The 21727-nt window shown below is 39.0% G+C and overlaps 2 protein-coding genes across 3 annotated transcripts in view; one reads left to right on the forward strand and one right to left on the reverse strand.

The window, feature by feature from the left end:
* The first annotated feature begins 122 nt into the window (after nt 1-122).
* Nucleotides 123-10965, forward strand: LOC307120700 (gamma-glutamyl hydrolase). Its single transcript, XM_079807838.1, has 9 exons — nt 123-374; nt 792-906; nt 985-1035; nt 3192-3276; nt 3362-3500; nt 3726-3832; nt 3962-4052; nt 7130-7267; nt 8756-10965. The coding sequence occupies exons 1-9, from the start codon at nt 278-280 to the stop codon at nt 8875-8877; spliced, it is 945 nt and encodes a 314-aa protein (XP_079663964.1). The 5' UTR covers nt 123-277; the 3' UTR covers nt 8878-10965.
* Nucleotides 10966-11064: 99 nt separating this feature from the next.
* Nucleotides 11065-21727, reverse strand: part of podxl2 (podocalyxin-like 2) — a 46204-nt gene continuing 35541 nt past the window's right edge. Inside the window, exons 9-10 of one of the 2 annotated variants that reach the window (XR_013815846.1) lie at nt 14639-15690; nt 11065-12070 (exon numbers count right to left, since the gene is read on the reverse strand). Coding sequence is in view for 1 of the 2 variants with exons in the window: in XM_079807835.1 (XP_079663961.1) it covers nt 15478-15690 (213 nt within the window). In the remaining variant the exon portion in view is untranslated. Of the gene's footprint in view, nt 12071-13760; nt 15691-21727 lie in introns of those variants that run through there. The other variant, XM_079807835.1, reaches the window with a different exon arrangement.

Genomic DNA, 21727 nt, shown 5'->3' on the forward strand with positions numbered 1-21727 from the left:
AAAAAATAAAATACCTGAGGTGTCTTGCCTCAAAATAAAAGACCGTAGTGACGAATCAAGTGGGCGGGTCCAGTCGTGACTCCTCGCTCTTATTGGACGGTAGATTCCTCAGAGCTGATCCTCGAGCCGCTGTTTGCTGTACCTGACGACTGCGGATAAGCGGGTGCAGCTCTCGTTTAAAAGCCTGACATCGCCAGTGGAGCTGACATCGTCTTCTGAATCGATAACATCAAGGAGCTTTCATTTATTCCGTCCTTTGGTGTGTTACCTGAGGTGGATGTATCGCCAGGTGCTCGTGCTCGCGGTCTCCGCCGCTATTCTATGCGGGTTTCCAGCATCATGCGCTCGTAATTTAAATTACAGACCAATCATCGGTAAGAATAAAAGCGGTTCTTTGAGGTGGATTTAACTAGCCAATTCGTTTTAAAGTAGTGTATGATGTCTGGTAGGTGATGTTATCATATTTCTGCGATGTCATGCGATTTTATTATCGGAGCATCTGCAGCTGGAACATTCTCGTTTCTTCTAGATTATTTATGAACACTTCAATTCATTGCCATGGCGACACGTAAAGGGGTTTAAACATGTGGTTGGAAGACCTTAACCTTGCTGACAAATCATGAACATGCTTATTAATGGTCTCCTAGCTTATTCAAAAATAGTCTGGTTTGATGTTATCGAGGGGTCGTGGGATCTTATGGTTGTGACACCAGCTGCTAACTGTCAAGCTAAACCAGCTTAGACCAGCAAACCCATTTCTCTTCACTGGTTTTTCATCTTTTGTGTTGCAGGAATCTTAGCCCAGGAAAACTTGGAGGACGACCCTCATGCCCAGGGATCTTCTTATATTGCTGCATCATATGTGAAACACTTGGAGTCAGCTGGGGCCAGGGTTGTGCCGATCCAGTATGTTAAACACAAGCTACATGCTATTAATAAAACACATTTAAATGAACACCCACGGATAAATATGTTTGTTTGCAGCATAAATCACACAGAGGAGGAGTATGAAAAACTGTTCAACGCTATAAATGGGTGAGTGTTTCTCAGTAGTTTGACATAAGCTGGTCTGAAATTGGATTATGGTGATCTACATGCATTTACACTATCTTTTTATATTTTAATCTTTTATCACGTTAAATTTGCTTAAGTTCCCGCGTGCATTCAGCGCTTGGTAGAATTTCCTCTTTTTATTCTCTCCGGGCAGGGAACGAATTGCAAAATGTAATGTGTTAATAGTTCCTCCTAATGGAAAACATACTTGTCTTTTATTTAAAACTTTGTGCTTCCGTCTTAAAGGGATAGTTCACCCAAAAATGAAAATGATCCCATGATTTACTCTCCCTCAAGTCATCCTATAGGTGTGTATGACATTCTTCAGACGAACACAATCAGAGTTATATAAATGTCCTGCTCTTCCTAGCTTTATAATGGCATTGACTTATTTTTGAAGTCCATAAAAGTGCATCTATCCATCATATAACTGCTCCACACGGCTCTGGGGGGTTAATAAAGGCCTTCTGAAGCGAAGTGGCGCATTTGTGTAAGAAAAATATCCATATTTAAAACTTTATAGACTATAATAACTAGCATCCGGCGGTACGTAAGCCGACTTGCGCTTAAAGAGTAGCTGTTGAGCAGTTATATGATAGATATGCACTTTTATGATGGATGCCCTTTTATGATGGACGGATGCACTTTATGATGGATAGATGCACTTTTATGATGGACGGATGCACTTTTATGATGGATAGATGCTCTTTCATGGTGGATGGGTGCACTTTTATGATGGATGGATGCACTTTTATGATGGACGGATGCACTTTTATGATGACTTTTATGATGGACGGATGCACTTTTATGATGGACGGATGCACTTTTATGATGGACGGATGCACTTTTATGATGGATGGATGCAGTTTTATGATGGATGGATGCAGTTTTATGATGGATGGATGCACTTTTATGATGGATAGATGCACTTTTATGATGGATGGATGCACTTTTATGATGGATGGATGCACTTTTATGATGGATGGATGCAGTTTTATGATGGATGGATGCAGTTTTATGATGGATGGATGCACTTTTATGATGGATAGATGCACTTTTATGATGGATGGATGCACTTTTATGATGGATGGATGCACTTTTATGATGGACGGATGCACTTTTATGATGGACGGATGCACTTTTAGAATGGATAGATGCACTTTTATTATGGATGGATGCACTTTTATGATGGATAGATGCACTTTTATGATGGATAGATGCACTTGTATGATGGATGGATGCACTTTTATGATGGATGGATGCAGTTTTATGATGGATGGATGCACTTTTATGATGGATAGATGCACTTTTATTATGGATGGATGCACTTTTATGATGGATGGATGCAGTTTTATGATGGATGGATGCAGTTTTATGATGGATGGATGCAGTTTTATGATGGATAGATGCACTTTTATGATGGATGTATGCACTTTTATGATGGATGTATGCACTTTTATGATGGATGGATGCACTTTTATGATGGATAGATGCACTTTTATGATGGACGGATGCACTTTTATGATGGACGGATGCACTTTTATGATGGACGGATGCACTTTTATGATGGATGGATGCACTTTTAGAATGGATGGATGCACTTTTATGATGGACAGATGCACTTTTATGATGGATAGATGCACTTTTATGATGGATGGATGCACTTTTATGATGGACAGATGCACTTTTATGATGGACAGATGCACTTTTATGATGGATAGATGCACTTTTATGATGGATGGATGCACTTTTATGATGGACAGATGCACTTTTAGAATGGATGGATGCACTTTTATGATGAACAGATGCACTTTTATGGGCTTAAATGACCCAACAATTCACTGCCATTACAAAGTTTGGAAGAGGAAAGTCTGAAAGAAGAATGTCATATACGCCTAGGATGACTTGAGGATGAGTAAATCAGGGGAACTATCCCTTTAAATCAGGTCTCTCTGGTAGAAGAGATTATCTCAATTAGACGTTCCTGCCTAAATAATGGGTGAATAAAAATATAGACGTGTTGGAAACCGATACCATGTTCTAAAATTGCTGGCATTTCAAACTGGATTTTCCAAAAGTGATGTTTTTTTTTCACCTTTTATTCTGCTGATGGTTAACTGCTTTTGACCGTTGGTTAGTTTGTTGCTTCCTGGAGGGAATGTGGACATTGAAAAGTCTCAGTTTACCAGAGCGGCAAAGATTTTCTACGAACTTGCAATAAAGGTAAGTTTAAAAGCACATGTGAAGTATATGTTTAGATTGGTCTGGATGTACTTTGAGGGTTCACCTTCTTTATGATCTACAACAGGCGAATGATGCTTCGGATTATTTTCCGATCTGGGGAACCTGCCAGGGCTTCCAGCAGCTCACGGTTCTGACCAGCAACAAGAACCTGTTGACCTTGACCGACACCAAAGCAGTCGCCCTGCCGTTGACCTTCAGCCCAGGTTGGTATGCAATTGGCCTGACTAGAGTTTGGTTTTTCCAGCTCGCAAGCCAACGGAGAGTTGCTAGACGCCCCGGGCTGCAAATTAGATGTGCTGCTGCTAGGGTGCGTCTAGATTTCTAGGCTAGTCAGAATGTATAAATGACAGAAATTGCTAACCACAGTTTGTGTTGTCTGGTTTACCAATCTTGTGCATTAGCTCATTAATGATTCCGCTTGATTACAGAAGCCACCAAAAGCAGGTTGTTCAAGAAATTTCCAAAGGATGTTCTCCAGTCTCTGGCAGAAGAAAACATCACATCCAATTTCCACAGCTGGAGCTTGTCCATGCAGGTACCAATTTTTAAGTTTTTGTCAGAAGTAATTTCACAATGCATAAAATGGAGCGACAGAACCAGCACTGACATTAAATCCATGAACGTTGACTTCTGCTTTTCTCATAATACTGATTTGTTCTTCCAGAATTACAGTGGCAATGCCAAGCTGAAGCGTTTTTATCGAGTCCTGACCACAAATACAGACGGCAAGAAGGAGTTCATTTCCACCATGGAGGGTATGAATGTCACTCTGTGCATCACAGATTCGTCTCTTTGTGTGTGTGTGTGATGTAAAACATCATAAAACATGGTCGGCTGATTCTTATTAAACTGATTACACCCATAATGCTGTGTTGTAGTGAACTAACAGGCCGGTTTTACATTGTATATACACCGACCAGGCAAAAAAATGTCAAAAACAAAAAATAACTAGGGAATCACCAAAGTGCAAGAATGATTCTGCATTCAGTGTAAGTGGCGATCGATAGTGGATAATAATATAAAAGGAACTGACAAGGTTGAGCTGTTGAGGCTCGCGCAGCCTCTCGAGGAGAAAGTCGAAAACAAATGAGCGCCGCTCCTACAAAGAAACTCAGTTAATATACATGGGTAAAATGGTGTTATTATATTTATAACATATGATACAGTTAAGCAACATCACACTAACAAGAGTGTTGTTTTCCTGAATACCATCACGACTGAAAATGACACTGATTTCATACGCCAGTTCCATAATTAATTAATTAACATTAAGTCACTTACATTTTAGATGCAATATTGAGTGTTTTTGTTCTATTTCAGCAGCGAAAATAGTTCAAAACAAATATCACAGCAGAACCGCGTCTCACAGCAACAGCGTGTGTTAGTGAATGATTCAGCGTTTTAATGAATCGGTTGAATCAAAGGTTCAATGACCGGCAAAATTCCTGAATGAATCAGCCGTAGGGTTGGGAATCGTGAGACATTTTCTGGTTCTGGTTCCGGTTCCGCCTAACGATTCAGATTCCGGTTCCATTAAAATTATTAAACAAACAGTGGTAAAGGAAAAAGGCACAATATGCAACTCAAACAATACATTTTGTGTTTATTACTTGCTCTAAAATTAATTTACAGGTTGGCAATGTCAAAAAAGTCCTGTACTGTACAAATATTACAGTATTAATTAAGCCATTCTTGCAACACATTTTTTTTTCAAATGAACACCTCTGAAATTGTCTTATTACATTTTATCTCTCTGTCTCTGAATAAAACCAAGTTATAAATTATATTTATTAGTTATATTTATGAATTAGTTGTATATTAATTTAATAGTAATTAAGTTATTCAGTGAACTTGTAAATAATAAATTGCAATTCAGCATTACAAAGGTAATTGTGCCTAAACGCTTACCTAAACCATGGTGACTCAACGGTTGACAAATATATATATATATATATATATATACAAGCCTTTCACTATAAATCTGGTATAAGCCCTGTGGCACTCTGTGCTGTAGCAAATGTTTTGTCAAATTGCTAGTGCAGCCTCCTTTGCATGTTATTAACTTTTCACACGTGTTACATTTTGCTTCATTATCATTCATTCTTTGGAAATGAATCCATACTTGTGACTTTTTCTTCGCCATGCTGGTGGTCAACGAGAAAATATCTGACGCAAAACCGTAAATGTGTAGCGCGAGGGCTTTCAGTGCTGAACTGCGTTGCACTTCTGGAAGCGGCAGGCAATGTAATTAATATTCATGATGAGGTGAGCCAGGGTTGCCAGGTTTTCGCAACAAAACCCGCACAATTGCTACTCAAAACTAGCCCAAAACAAGCCCAATCGCGTTTCAGGGGGGCTTCTCCGGTAAAATTTGCATTTCCGGGGCTAAATATCACATAATTGGGGTCGCTTCAACCCGCGGACATGAAACAGCCCGCGTCAACAGTGTTTAAGTAGCGCAATTCCGCGGGAAAACCACAGACTTGGCAACACTGGCTGTCACTCGCTATTAAAGGATACGCTTCCAGCGCTTCGCACACACATTGCACCAGAACCGTTTTCGGAACCGAAACTTAGGAATTTTGCATAAGAACCGGTTCTCAGTTCCCAACCCTAATCAGCCGTTTCACTGAATCGACTCAATGACTCGCTCATTAAGACGGTCACCTGCTGCCACCTACTGGTGGTTTAGTTTCATCTTTCCAACATTTCTTATTTGTATGTTCAAAAATATTTAAAATAATCTCATAACATTATTTAATGCAGTTGTAATTTTTCAGTGTAAATGATTTAATTTGATTGGTAACCGCCTATAGTGTCTTATTCTAGTTTATAGATCAAATTTAAGAATATAAAAGGAAAGCTGAAGCATAGCCTATATTTAATAAGATTATGGAAAAATGCCCTTTATAAAAAGGTACAAATATCACAAATATGCATATTTAAATATGTCAAAGCTGATTGAACACTGGAGAGAATATTGCTTCAGAATAGATGATTATATTTACAAAAAAAATCCGGAAAAGCACATTTTTTACTCGGACGAAGGACAAGCGTGTGAACAGTCTTAATGTCGAGCCCTGCCTGAAGGTGTGCTGTGGTATCTGGCACAGATGTTAGTAGCAGATCCTTTAACTCCTGTAAGTTGCGAGGTGGGGCCTCCATGGATCGGACTTGTTTGTTCAGCACATCCCGCAGATGCTTGATTGGATTGAGATCTGGGGAATTTTGAGGCCAAGTCAACACCTCAAACTCCTTGTTGTGCTCCTCAAACTATTCCTGAACCATTTTTGCTTTGTGGCGGCTCATTATCCTGCTGAGCACAGCCACCAGGGAATACCGTTTCCATGAAAGGGTGTACATAGTCTGCAACAATGCTTAAGTAGGTAGCAAAGTAACATCCATAAGGATGGCAGGACCCAAGGTTTCCCAGCATAACATTGCCCAAAACATTACGCATCCTCCCTTGCCTTTTTTCCATAATGCACCTGGTGCCATGTGTTCCCCAGGTAAGCGACGCACACACTCCCGGCCATCCACGTGATGTAAAAGAAAGTCATCTAGCCATCACAATTTGGCCCTTGTCAAGTTCTTACGCTTGCCCATTTTTCCTGCTTCTAACACATCAACTTTGAGGACAAAATGTTCACTTGCTGCCTAATATATCCCACCCACTAACAAGAGCCGTGATGAAGAGATAATCAGTGTTATTCAATTCACCGGTCATAATGTTATGCCTGATTGGTGTATAGATATTGGTTTGTTCCGATTTTTAGCAGGCGAATAATTTGTATATAACTATATCCCAAAATGTTTGTCATATATCCTGTAGCGTCGCGATATCCCTTCTACGCTGTGCAGTGGCACCCGGAGAAAAGCCCATTCGAGTGGATTGATAAACCCGGGATGGTGCACACCCTCTCAGCCATCAGAGCCACTTTCTACACCGCCTACTTCTTTGTTTCTGAAGGTTGGTCGTCTAAAAAAAATGGAAGTTGCAATATGAATTTGAGAATCTCTCTCATCTTGGCTTTCTGTTACCCTTTTAATTTCATTTAACTTGGGTTTGTTTAGAAAGCAGTCAACATTCAAGATATTTTAAAGGTCCCATGGTGTGGATCTTTTTATTATTTTACGTTTCCTGAGGTGTACTTGTATTGGTAGTATGATTTTTGCATCCTAAAATGTCATAATTTAGAAATAAAAAGCATTTTTTCTATCCTGATATTAGCCCTCTGGCTTGAATGCTCTGTTTCAAGGGGCGTGTCCGCTGTGAGACTTCAGTGTTGTGATTGGCTGACATCTTTGCATTTGAAATGAGTATTACATGTGGAACCCCTCTCGAATACAACTGTTGAGATGAACGACTCGTGAAAGTGTTGATTATAGCATTGTTTTTAGATCTTTTCCCATCACATGAATGGCCTCAGTGATGAGCATTGAGAACACAGACAGTCTGTTGATCTCATCATTGCAACACTGTGTGATATTTTCCCCCATCTAGCGGTTAAAAGGTATATGACCATCCAGTGAATATTAGTTTCTCTTCCTCTCAATTCCGATTTCGTTTTGACTCCTACGGTGGCCGATTTAGTCCAAGATTAACATGGCTTCCAGTTCGACTTCGTCTTTTGACACGGTGCCATCGCGTGTTAAAACGCGAAAGGCGAAGCTTGAATTCACGGGTATGTCCCTCTTTGGCTGATGTACTTTCAAGATGGAGGGGCAACATGGCGACCCGCATTCGAACCCATTACCGTATTTATTTTCAATGGCATATTGTAAACTTACGAGAATACTTTATTACTTGAAAGAAGTAAATATACATTAATGAGCACATATATTTTTGAAAGAACTAAGTGTTTTTAGCTAAGAATAAACTAAAAAAAAGTTACACAGTGTAGCTTTAAGTGTTTCACGACAGCGAACCTGGATTCACATTATAAAAGTCTTGTTGCCATAGATACGCAAAACACAAACACTAATGCTGCGTTCACACCAAACGTGAATAGAGCGTCAAATTCACGTTGAACTTTGAATGCATTTGCGCGTCCAAAGTGAGATGGACACGCGTAAAAAGCAAGCGTTTGAAGCGAAATTGACGTGCGTCCTTTTGCGCTTTTCATAGTGGTTGTAGTGGTAGTGGCAAAGCAAAGGAAGGGGAGGGGAGGTAACCGTTACCCTTATGACGGCATACAGGGAAGATTTCAGATGAGCTTTAATTTTCTCAAAGGCAGAGCAGGACAGCCAGAACTCGCTTTACACCTGTCGAAATTTCTAGCCACTTTGGGACCATATACAGGCTAGGGGAACTCACATTAATGTTAAAAAACCTCACAAAATGACATGTTCATGTCATGGGACCTTTAAGTTGCATAGTCAGAAAATGATACATTATAACCATAACTTTTACTTTCTGACCACTGAATTCATGTATTGAACTGCTTGTCCTTTTCAGCAATGAAAAACCATCATCGTTTTTCTTCGCAAAGTGAAGAGGAAAAAGCTCTGATTTACAACTATCAGCCCGTCTTCAATGGCCTGGACAGCATCTTCCTCCAAAACTACTACTTCGATTAAGTGTTTAAGGTTACTCCTGGAATTCATGATGGCAAGAACATTATTTTTAAATTGGTTTTTAATGAATGTTTTTATTTCGTTCCTCATACAGTTTGCCAAAAATTGATGTTTGAAATGCTGGGATGTGTTTTAAAGGAACGCTCCACTTTTTTTTGAAAATAGCAGGGTTTCCGCTGGGTCTAAATTAAAATTTTAGGCCTTAAAAAGTCTTACATTTGTGGAATTATTCTGTTCTAGGTCTTAAATAATTTTAAACAGGTCTTTTATCCATGTAACGCTACCTCTAATGCTCATTGAAATGCTAGAATGTTTTGTTTTTTAATTCCGTGGTGTTGTAGTTCTTTCTTTCGCTAGTCCAAATATAATTCGCTGTATTACGACTACAAATGAGACCAATGTGTAACTTATATTGCGGCTAATCAGCTTTCGTGTTATTGGCGCGAGTCTCTTTCGGATTGTACCACAGACACATAAAATGGATTTTATTCTTCAGCTAATAGTCCTCTAATTTTGCGCATTTCCGCTATTACTAAATACAATGAAAAATCAACAATGCATTTTTTGAGGTCCTGCTAAATTTTTAATTTCACCGTAAAATAATGACAAGAAACCAAAATAAACAAGATTTGCAAGATGCATTTTGGTTTGTTCTATTGTCATGTGTGACCTATTGTGCATCTAATTTAATACTCAATATATTAAATGTGGTATCCTAATTATGCAAATTTCTGGAAACTACCACCACAAATTCAGTAATTTTGATCTCAAAAATCACAAAAAACAGCGAAATCCTGGTGGGATTGAGCTATGGGGAAGTGCAAGTTTATCGATTTGTTCAATTTGAATAAATTAATTTACTTTGCAAGTAATTTCGTGAATGCATTTCCTTTAAATAGGTCTTATATTGAATTCATAATGGTCTTTAAAAGGTCTTAAAAAGTCTTCAATTTGACTTGGTGAAACCTGCAGAAACCCTGGAAATGGCTAATTTTCCGTCTCCCCTAGAGTTAAACAGTTGAGTTTTACCGTTTTCGAATCCATTCAGCCGATCTCCGGGTCTGGCGGTAGCACTTTTAGCATAGCTTAGCATAGATCATTGAATCTGATTAGACCGTTAGCATCTCGCTCAAAAATGACCAAAGAGTTTCGATATGTTTCCTATTTAAAACTTGATTCTTCTGTAGTTACATCGTGTACTAAGTAGTTAATCGCCCCCTATACCCTCATTATTTGAAGGGACAGCCATTTGTAGTGGTTTCCGATATCATAGTGGACGCTATTGAGGGCACTCATTCTATGCCACATTGCACCACAATAACGAGTGTACAGCTGATGTACAACGGCTGTCCGACTTCATACACTCGTTTTCAATCACTCCTTCAAGTGAACTGTATTAGTGGACTAAAGTAGGGAATAGTGAATGAGGAATTTTGGATTCAGCCTAAGTTTGTGTAGTTGCAGCTGGCAAATAAGCTAACGTTAGTGCGATTAGCCGTGGTTCTGTGCGTTGTAATTCATTTTCCGTCTGTCTTAGTACACAATGTAACTACAGACGAGTCAAGTTTTAAATAGGAAAAATATCGAAACTCTTTGGTCATTTGAGCGAGATGCTAACGGTCTAATCAGATTCAATGATCTATGCTAAGCTATGCTAAAAGTGCTTCCGCCAGATACAGAGATCGGCTGAATGGATTCACAAACGGATTCACTCTAGGGGAGACGGAAAATGAACCGATTTTTTTGTTCCTTTAAAGGCTCCTGGTTTTCATGACAAATTATTTTTAATGTTTTGAATTCTTTCCTCATACAGTTTGCCAAAACTTGATGTTTGAAATGCTGGGGTGTGTTTTAATGTTCATGCTTTTAATGTAGCTCTTGATTGTAGATTCTGGATGTAGACGTGAAGTGTTCTAGAATCATCATGGCTGAATGTATCAAAAGTTATATCCAATCCAGAAGTCATATTATATATGCATCTTCTAGTGCCATTGTTTAGAAGTTAAACTTGGTCGTCTTTCACAGGGTCCGCTAGCATGACAATGCAATGTAAAAATGTCCTTTTGGGGGAAATTAAATGGATTGAAACTCTATTGAAGTCAAGTATGTGTACGGCAAGTCCCTCACCGCTCAGTAGGGGGCAGCAGAGATACTTCAAAGTTTATGGTGCGTTCACAAAGTACCGGACAAGCCTTCTCAAAACATTTATTTTTTTGCCTTTTTAAGAGGTGGGATAACATAAAATGACCAGAAAACGACGAGATCGAAATCTCTTTACAATCAGATACATAAAGCAGTTTGAGGTACAAAATCAAAATGGAAGAAGTGCAAATTTGCTAATAGCTCTCGTACCAGGACAGAACGGTACAAAAACAGAAGCGTTCACAGCGTTCTACACTGGCGTCAAACTCTCCTACGTCAAGGCTTATTAAAGAAACGAACGCGTGTACGTTATATAGAGCGTTCTGGAGTACTAACCATCAACATCAACTGTTCACATCTGCTAAATTGTGTACAATCAGTTTGACCCGTGACATGTGCATAGACTTATACTACAATGTTTCATGCACTTAAAACGAGTAAAGAATAGCCTTTTTATCTATTGTGAAATAAGATCGCGAGATTGTTCTTTGACAAATAGACCACCACCATGAAGATAGCACACGTTTTTTTGATCGCTTTTGCTTTTAAAAACACTGAAAACATGTAGAAAACAAAGAAATCGTTGCCCAGCGCCATTCGACACATGAAAGCTTCAATAGTAAGAAGAATCACGTTCTGCTTTGGAGGCCGTTGGTGCTGAGCAACGTTAAAGGTGCAATATAAAAAACCTTAACAAAGAGCGACATTGATCCAGCACGGAGCAGCCATTCCGATCGATGCACGATAAAAGAGCAAGGCAGCGGCGTCCATCCAGCATTCAGCATGTAAAAACACAATATGCAGCCTGCTTAACTGTAAATACTTGCATTAAAAGAAGTCGAGAATGACTGATTATAGTGTATTATTAGAGATACACCGTCTACGTCTTCAAGAAAACAACATAAAAGTCCTTTGTACAATCTCTTTCTCTGTCTTCAAGTACACTAGTGTTCTTCTGTAATTCACCCGAAAATGAGAATTCATTTAATCGCCTTCATGTTGTTTCAAACCCGTATACTCATGATTACTTTCATTAAAGGGAACATGACACTTTCTATTTATTTTTTTCATTTTCCGACTCCCCTAGAGTTAAACAGTTGAGTTTTACCGTATTCAGACGATCTCCGGGTCTGGCGGTAGCACTTTTAGCATAGCTTAGCATAGATCATTGAATCTGATTAGACCGTTAGTATCTTGCTCAAAAATGACCAGAGTTTCGATATTTTTCCTTTTTAAAACTTGACTCTTCTGTAGTTACATCGTGTACTAAGACCGACGGAAAAATAAAAGTTGCGATTTTTCTAGTCCGATATGGCGAGGGACTATATTCTCATTCCTGCGTAATAATCAATGCTATTACACAGCCTGAAAATAGGCTAACTTCTGTCAACATAAACAACGTGACAACCTGCTTGCACAGGGAGCGTTCCTTGTAACCATGGAGACGTTTGTGAGACGATTCAGGAGATATTTACTTTGGTGCAGATCCTGAACCGTATCTATTTGAACTAGGCCTGTCGCGATTGGTCGATACAATCGACTGCGTCGACGCTGTTAATTATGCTGCGTTCCAGGCAGGTTTTTGAGCCCGTAAGTTACAACTTCAAACCACGACTCGCGACTTTGTAGCGTTCCAGGCAAAGTCACACCAAACTGCCTGAGCGCAAGGAATCGTGTGGTAGCTCGATGTAAACAAAGCATGGCTTATGCTAAATTTACAATAATTTATATCGCCAAAGGTGCTTAATAACTTGCTTATTTGAGGGAAACGGAGGGTAAAAATGGCGCATACGGCAAGAGAAGCTGTTATTCCCTTTATTAACGTTAATTGTGTATTTGTTTCATAAACACCGCATCCGTAGGGGGCTGCCATTGTTGCTTCACGAGTTATATGACGTCAGATCTCGTAACTGGGAGTACATCGATCTAGTACGAGTTCACGGGTGGAAGTCACGGGTTTGACTGTCGCTCCAGTGCAGTTTCACGGGTAGAAGGTTGTAAAAACACGGGTTACCGGTTGCCTGGAACGCAGCATTAGTCGACTGGGTAAATTGGATACTATATGAAATTGTATTAGTACCGGTACTTTAAAAATTACAGCACTCTAATAAGAGCAGTATTTCTTAATTTGTGTCGATGCGTGACAGCAGGAGTGAGGACGTGTGTGTGAGCTCTGCTTCCGCCGTTCACTAAACAATGGAAGCAGAACAGTCGAATATAAACGCGCAGCTCAGGAAAAAGAAAGCAACAGAAAAGCCGTGCTTGCGCGCGCTGCCGGACTCTGACTTGAAGCGCGCGCAGCCGCGTTTCACTCAGAAAGATTGCGACGCCAGTTTCGCGGATTATTGGGTTTAAATGATAAAAAAAAAATATGTAAAAGTGCACATCCTGGCGAGTATTCGGGTAAACGCAGTCGGATATGTCTTTAGTGAACGTAAATAGAGTTGAAGGAGAAATCGGGTGTTACAATGAATGTGGTCCGTGCAGCTCTTAAAGGGCCGGACCTAATATTCTGTGTGAAGCAGGGCAGAAACATGCCGACCAAGGGAGTTTTTAGTTTTTTTTTTACCCTAAAACAATGATAAAACGATGAATAGTAAGTGCTGTCATATTATTCACTTGCTTTTACAGTTTTTTGCCATGGTATCGGTATTGTCTGGTATCGTATCGAAGACATAATTTTGGTATCGTGACACAACACTATTCTATATAAAAAGTATTTGCTGATACTCTCTTTTTTTGTTATGTTAGTTTACAAATTTGTACCTTTTTACATTTTTACTCTTTTAGTTTTACATTTTGTCAAGGGCTTGTTTACATTTATACTTTTTTTATAGTACACTACTGAAGGCCAACGTTGCAAGTTAAAATAAAGGTTTTTAAGTAAAATTTTTGAAAATTGTGATAAATTAGTCGTTAGATTAATCGATAAATTAGTCGATAGATTAATCGATATAAAAATAGTCGTTAGTGGCAGCCCTATTTTGAACCGGAAATACACTGTAGATGAGCTTTTGGAAAGTGAAAGGCAAGAAAGTGTGGCTGAACAGACTGGGGCAGAAGGGAGGAGGAGAGCAGATTCGAAACTTTACAACGCACAGAACCACGGCTAATCGCACTAACGTTACCTAATTTGCCGGCTGCAACTACACAATCTTAGGCTCAATTCGAAATCGCCCCCTAAACCCTCATTCACTATTCCCTACTTTAGTCCACTAATACAGTTCACTTGAAGGAGCGATTGAAAACGAGTGTATGAAGTCGGACAGCCGTTGAGTGTACATCAGCTGTTCACTCGTTATTGTGGTGCAATGAGGGATAGAATGAGTGCCCTCAATAGCGTCCACTATGATATCGGAAACCACTACAAATGGCTGTCCCTTCAAATAATGCCCTATTTGAGGGTATAGTGGGCGATTTCGGATTCAGAAGAGTCAAGTTTTAAATAGGAAAAATATCGAAACTCTTTGGTCATTTGAGCGAGATGCTAACGGTCTAATCAGATTCAATGATCTATGCTAAGCTATGCTAAAAGTGCTACCACCAGACCCGGAGATCGGCTTAATGGATTCGAAAACGGTAAAACTCAACTGTTTAACTCTAGGGGAGACGGAAAATGAGCCTATTTTCAAAAAAAGTGGAGCGTTCCTTTAACTCTACTGTAAGAAAATCGATGCCATTGAAATATACAGAGCTATCGCAAAAAAAAATCTTAAAATGGCTGCGCGCTTGTTTCTTTAGCACGTGGTCTATCCACCTTATTTTTCAATGCGGAAGGTGTTTTCTGTGAACGTCTGATTTATAGGGAAATGACGAGAAGAATATATCAAAGTGCAGTAAACTGTGTTTATAATTAAGACAATACATTAAAATAATATGGTAAGAAATACCAGGTTTCAATATCACGCTGTTTCGTACAGCTAAAAATAACTGGAAGCTAATGACAACGTTAGCCAGACATTACAATTACAACATTTTCTGACCTGAAAAATAAGGTGGATAGAGATGTATTGTAATACAGGACACATATATTCGACTTTTTTTGGGAAATTGACATGGTCCCCCAATGTCGAGTACAGTTTGCAACAACATGTGGCAGATTAAAACGACATATTTCATATTTCGGGGTGAACTATTGCTTTAACAGTGCAAGAAACAATTTTCCGTTTAAATTCTAAAATGCCCTACTGATTGTTTGACACATTCGATTTCAAATAAATCCTGATAATTCGCTGCTGCACTGAACATCGTCCCGTATCATACAACTCGCATTAGAATTAAAGCACTTTAGTTTCGTCCGTCTGAATTTAGTAATGCAGATAAAGAAAAACGTCATACACGCCAAAGGACATCACATTTTGTACAGCAGATGTTTCGAAAAAGCCTGAAAATGTTTTGTGCCTTCATAGTCTTTAATGCGATGCTGCTTTCCCATGCCGTTTCCCGATAGTTTTCCCGGGATTAAAGGTGAGTGTCTTCCTCTTGGTTGTCTTCCTCGTCTTTCCCGGGCTTGTTGACGAGCACCTGCCACCCGTTCCCTCCGTCCCCGCCCGCCGTCACCCCATTGGCGCTGTGTTTCTTCTCCTGCATCTCTGATTGGCTGTCGCTGGTTACGTCCAGTGTGGGGTTGTCGTGGCAACCGTTCTCCACAAAGTGGAGCTCTTCGCCTCGCGACTTGAGAGACGGAAGAGACAAACCGAAAACCAAGATAAAAATAAATCGTTAATACATTTGAACCCAAAACGTCACTGAGAGAATGTGGAGGTTAGTAATTAGCATTCGAGTTATTATTAATTGCGTTCAAGCTCTATATTGACAGAATTTGTGACAATCTCGATTACCACAGAACATTCTGACGCATACTTTTTTTTTTTTTTTTAAAGCAGGGCTTTACCACCATAGGCATAGAGGAGTTCTTTCAGACGAACACAATCAGAGTTATATTAACAATGTCCTGCTCTTCCAAGCATTAAAATGACAAGTGACTTGTTGGTTTGTTTTTGAAGTCCATAAAAGTGCATCCATCCATCATAAAAGTGCATCCATCCATCATAAAAGTGCATCTATCCATCGTAAAAGTGCATCCATCCATCATACAAGTGCATCTATCCATCGTAAAAGTGCATCCATCCATCATACAAGTGCATCCATCCATCATAAAAGTGCATCTATCCATCGTAAAAGTGCATCCATCCATCATACAAGTGCATCCATCCATCATTAAAGTGCATCCATCCATCATTAAAGTGCATCCATCCATCATTAAACTGCATCCATCCACCATAAAAGTGCATCCATCCATCATAAATGCGCATCATCATCATAAAAGTGCATCCCTCCATCATAAAAGTGCATCCATCCATCATAAATGTGCATCCATCCTTCATAAAACTGCATCCATCCATCATACAAGTGCATCCATCCATCATAAAAGTGCATCCATCCGTCATAAAAGTGCATCCATTCATCAAAAAAAGGGCATCCATCCATAATAAAAGTGTATCCATCCATAATAAAAGTGTATCCATCCATCATACAAGTGCATCCATCCATCATAAAAGTGCATCTATCCATCGTAAAAGTGCATCCATCCATCATACAAGTGCATCCATCCATCATTAAAGTGCATCCATCCATCATTAAAGTGCATCCATCCATCATTAAACTGCATCCATCCACCATAAAAGTGCATCCATCCATCATAAATGCGCATCATCATCATAAAAGTGCATCCATCTATCATAAAACTGCATCCATCCATCATAAATGTGCATCCATCCTTCATAAAACTGCATCCATCCATCATACAAGTGCATCCATCCATCATAAAAGTGCATTTATCCGTCATAAAAGTGCATCCATCCGTCATAAAAGTGCATCCATTCATCAAAAAAAGGGCATCCATCCATAATAAAAGTGTATCCATCCATAATAAAAGTGTATCCATCCATCAAAAAACTGCATCCATCCATCATAAAAGTTCATCCGTCCATCATAAAAGTGCATCTATCATCATAAAAGTGCATCCGTCCATCATAAAAGTGCATCTATCATCATAAAAGTGCATCCATCCATCATAAAAGTGCATCCGTCCATCATAAAAGTGCATCCATCCATCATACAAGTGCATCCATCCATCATAAAAGTGCATCCGTCCATCATAAAAGTGCATCCGTCCATCATAAAAGTGCATCTATCATCATAAAAGTGCATCCATCCATCATAAAAGTGCATCCGTCCATCATAAAAGTGCATCTATCATCATAAAAGTGCATCCATCCATCATAAAAGTGCATCCGTCCATCATAAAAGTGCATCCATCCATCATACAAGTGCATCCATCCATCATAAAAGTGCATCCGTCCATCATAAAAGTGCATCTATCCATCGTAAAAGTGCATCCATCCATCATACAAGTGCATCCATCCATCATAAAAGTGCATCCGTCCATCATAAAAGTGCATCTATCATCATAAAAGTGCATCCGTCCATCATAAAAGTGCATCTATCATCATAAAAGTGCATCCATCCATCATAAAAGTGCATCCGTCCATCATAAAAGTGCATCCATCCATCATACAAGTGCATCCATCCATCATAAAAGTGCATCCGTCCATCATAAAAGTGCATCCGTCCATCATAAAAGTGCATCTATCATCATAAAAGTGCATCCATCCATCATAAAAGTGCATCTATCATCATAAAAGTGCATCCATCCATCATAAAAGTGCATCCGTCCATCATAAAAGTGCATCCATCCATCATACAAGTGCATCCATCCATCATAAAAGTGCATCCATCCATCATTAAACTGCATCCATCCACCATAAAAGTGCATCTATCATCAAAAAAAGGGCATCCATCCATAATAAAAGTGTATCCATCCATCAAAAAAGTGCATCCATCCATCATAAAAGTGCATCCATCCATCATAAAAGTTCATCCGTCCATCATAAAAGTGCATCTATCATCATAAAAGTGCATCCCTCCATCATAAAAGTGCATCCGTCCATCATAAAAGTGCATCTATCCATCATAAAAGTGCATCCGTCCATCATAAAAGTGCATCCATCCATCATACAAGTGCATCCATCCATCATAAAAGTGCATCCATCCATCATTAAACTGCATCCATCCACCATAAAAGTGCATCCATCCATCATAAAAGTGCATCCATCCATCATTAAACTGCATCCATCCACCATAAAAGTGCATCTATCATCATAAAAGTGCATCCATCCATCATAAAAGTGCATCTATCATCATAAAAGTGCATCCATCCATCATAAAAGTGCATCCGTCCATCATAAAAGTGCATTCATCCATCATAAAAGTGCATCTATCCATCGTAAAAGTGCATCCATCCATCATAAAAGTGCATCTATCCATCGTAAAAGTGCATCCATCCATCATAAAAGTGCATCCATCCACCATAAAAGTGCATCCATCCATCATAAAAGTGCATCCATCCATCATAAATGCGCATCATCCATCATAAAAGTGCATCGCTCCATCATAAAAGTGCATCCCTCCATCATAAAAGTGCATCCATCTATCATAAAACTGCATCCATCCATCATAAATGTGCATCCATCCTTCATAAAACTGCATCTATCCATCATAAAACTGCATCCATCCATCATACAAGTGCATCCATCCATCATAAAAGTGCATCCATTCATCAAAAAAAGGGCATCCATCCATAATAAAAGTGTATCCATCCATCAAAAAAGTGCATCCATCCATCATAAAAGTGCATCCATCCATCATAAAAGTGCATCCATCCATCATAAAAGTGCATCCATCCATCATTAAAGTGCATCTATCCATCGTAAAAGTGCATCCATCCATCATAAAAGTGCATCTATCCATCGTAAAAGTGCATCCATCCATCATAAAAGTGCATCCATCCACCATAAAAGTGCATCCATCCATCATAAAAGTGCATCCATCCATCATAAATGCGCATCATCCATCATAAAAGTGCATCGCTCCATCATAAAAGTGCATCCCTCCATCATAAAAGTGCATCCATCTATCATAAAACTGCATCCATCCATCATAAATGTGCATCCATCCTTCATAAAACTGCATCTATCCATCATAAAACTGCATCCATCCATCATACAAGTGCATCCATCCATCATAAAAGTGCATCCATTCATCAAAAAAAGGGCATCCATCCATAATAAAAGTGTATCCATCCATCAAAAAAGTGCATCCATCCATCATAAAACTGCATCTATCCATCATAAAACTGCATCCATCCATCATACAAGTGCATCCATCCATCATAAAAGTGCATCCATTCATCAAAAAAAGGGCATCCATCCTTCATAAAACTGCATCTATCCATCATAAAACTGCATCCATCCATCATACAAGTGCATCCATCCATCATAAAAGTGCATCTATTCATCAAAAAAAGGGCATCCATCCATAATAAAAGTGCATCCATCCATCATAAAAGTGCATCTATCATCATAAAAGTGCATCCATCCATCATTAAAGTGCATTTATCCGTCATAAAAGTGCATCTATTCATCAAAAAAAGGGCATCCATCCATAATAAAAGGGCATCCATCCATCATAAAAGTGCATCCATCCATCATAAAACTGCATCCATCCACCATAAAAGTGCATCCATCCATCATAAAAGTGCATCCATCCATCATTAAACTGCATCCATCCACCATAAAAGTGCATCCATCCATCATAAATGCGCATCATCCATCATAAAAGTGCATCGCTCCATCATAAAAGTGCATCCCTCCATCATAAAAGTGCATCCATCTATCATAAAACTGCATCCATCCATCATAAATGTGCATCCATCCTTCATAAAACTGCATCTATCCATCATAAAACTGCATCCATCCATCATACAAGTGCATCCATCCATCATAAAAGTGCATTTATCCGTCATAAAAGTGCATCCATCCATCATAAAAGTGCATCCATTCATCAAAAAAAGGGCATCCATCCATAATAAAAGTGTATCCATCCATCAAAAAAGTGCATCCATCCATCATAAAAGTTCATCCGTCCATCATAAAAGTGCATCCCTCCATCATAAAAGTTCATCCGTCCATCATAAAAGTGCATCTATCATCATAAAAGTGCATCCATCCATCATAAAAGTGCATCCATCCATCATAAAAGTGCATCTATCATCATAAAAGTGCATCCATCCATCATAAAAGTGCATCCGTCCATCATAAAAGTGCATCCATCCATCATAAAAGTGCATCCCTCCATCATAAAAGTGCATCCGTCCATCATAAAAGTGCATCCATCCATCATAAAAGTGCATCCATCCATCATAAAAGTGCATCCGTCCATCATAAAAGTGCATCCCTCCATCATAAAAGTTCATCCGTCCATCATAAAAGTGCATCTGTCCATCATAAATGTGCATCCATCCATTATAAAATTGCATCTATTCATCATAAAAGTGCATCCATCCATCATAAAAGTGCATCTATCATCATAAAAGTGCATCCATCCATCATAAAAGTGCATCCATCCATCATAAAAGTGCATCCCTCCATCATAAAAGTGCATCCGTCCATCATAAAAGTGCATCCATCCATCATAAAAGTGCATCCATCCATCATAAAAGTGCATCCGTCCATCATAAAAGTGCATCCCTCCATCATAAAAGTTCATCCGTCCATCATAAAAGTGCATCTGTCCATCATAAATGTGCATCCATCCATTATAAAATTGCATCTATTCATCATAAAAGTGCATCCATCCATCATAAAAGTGCATCTATCATCATAAAAGTGCATCCATCCATCATAAAAGTGCATCCATCCATCATAAAAGTGCATCCCTCCATCATAAAAGTGCATCCGTCCATCATAAAAGTGCATCCATCCATCATAAAAGTGCATCCATCCATCATAAAAGTGCATCCGTCCATCATAAAAGTGCATCCCTCCATCATAAAAGTTCATCCGTCCATCATAAAAGTGCATCTGTCCATCATAAATGTGCATCCATCCATTATAAAATTGCATCTATTCATCATAAAAGTGCATCCATCCATCATATTTAAAGCTTTATAGACTAAAATAACTAACATCCGGCGGTACGCAAGTCGTCTTGCGCTTAAAGAGTAACAGGAGCATCTCAAGCTTTGACGCCTCTCGTGGATAGTGATGGGCAACAAACTCAAGCTCCTCTTCTCTTATATATCGAAAGTTAGACTCTAATTCATGACCGGTGTTTTGTTTTGCTCTATCCTCTGTGCTTCTGCGTCAAGGGTTATTCTTTCACCATAAGTCGCCTTGCGTACCGCTGACCGCCGGATGCTAGTTTTTTTTGTCTATAAAGTTTTAAATATGGATATTTTCCTTACACAAATGCGCCACTTCGCTTCAGAAGGCCTTTATTAACCCCCCAGAGCCGTGTGGAGCAGTTATATGATGGATAGATGCACTTTATGGACTTCAAAAATGACCCAACAAGTCACTGCCATTATAAAGCTTGGAAGAGCCAGAACATTATTAATATAACTTTGATTGTGTTCGTCTGAAAGAAGAATGTCATACACACCTAGGATGACTTGAGGGAGAGTACATTAAAAGATATCAGACAGTTAAAACATTTTTTTTAAACATTTTAGACATACTAACAAGCATGAATGTGTGCATATTTTTAAATAAAATATTTGCAAATGGATTACTTTACAACTATACAGGCT

This window comes from Gobio gobio, assembly GCF_949357685.1.
Source record: "Gobio gobio genome assembly, chromosome: 24".
Lineage (NCBI taxonomy): Eukaryota > Metazoa > Chordata > Actinopteri > Cypriniformes > Gobionidae > Gobio > Gobio gobio.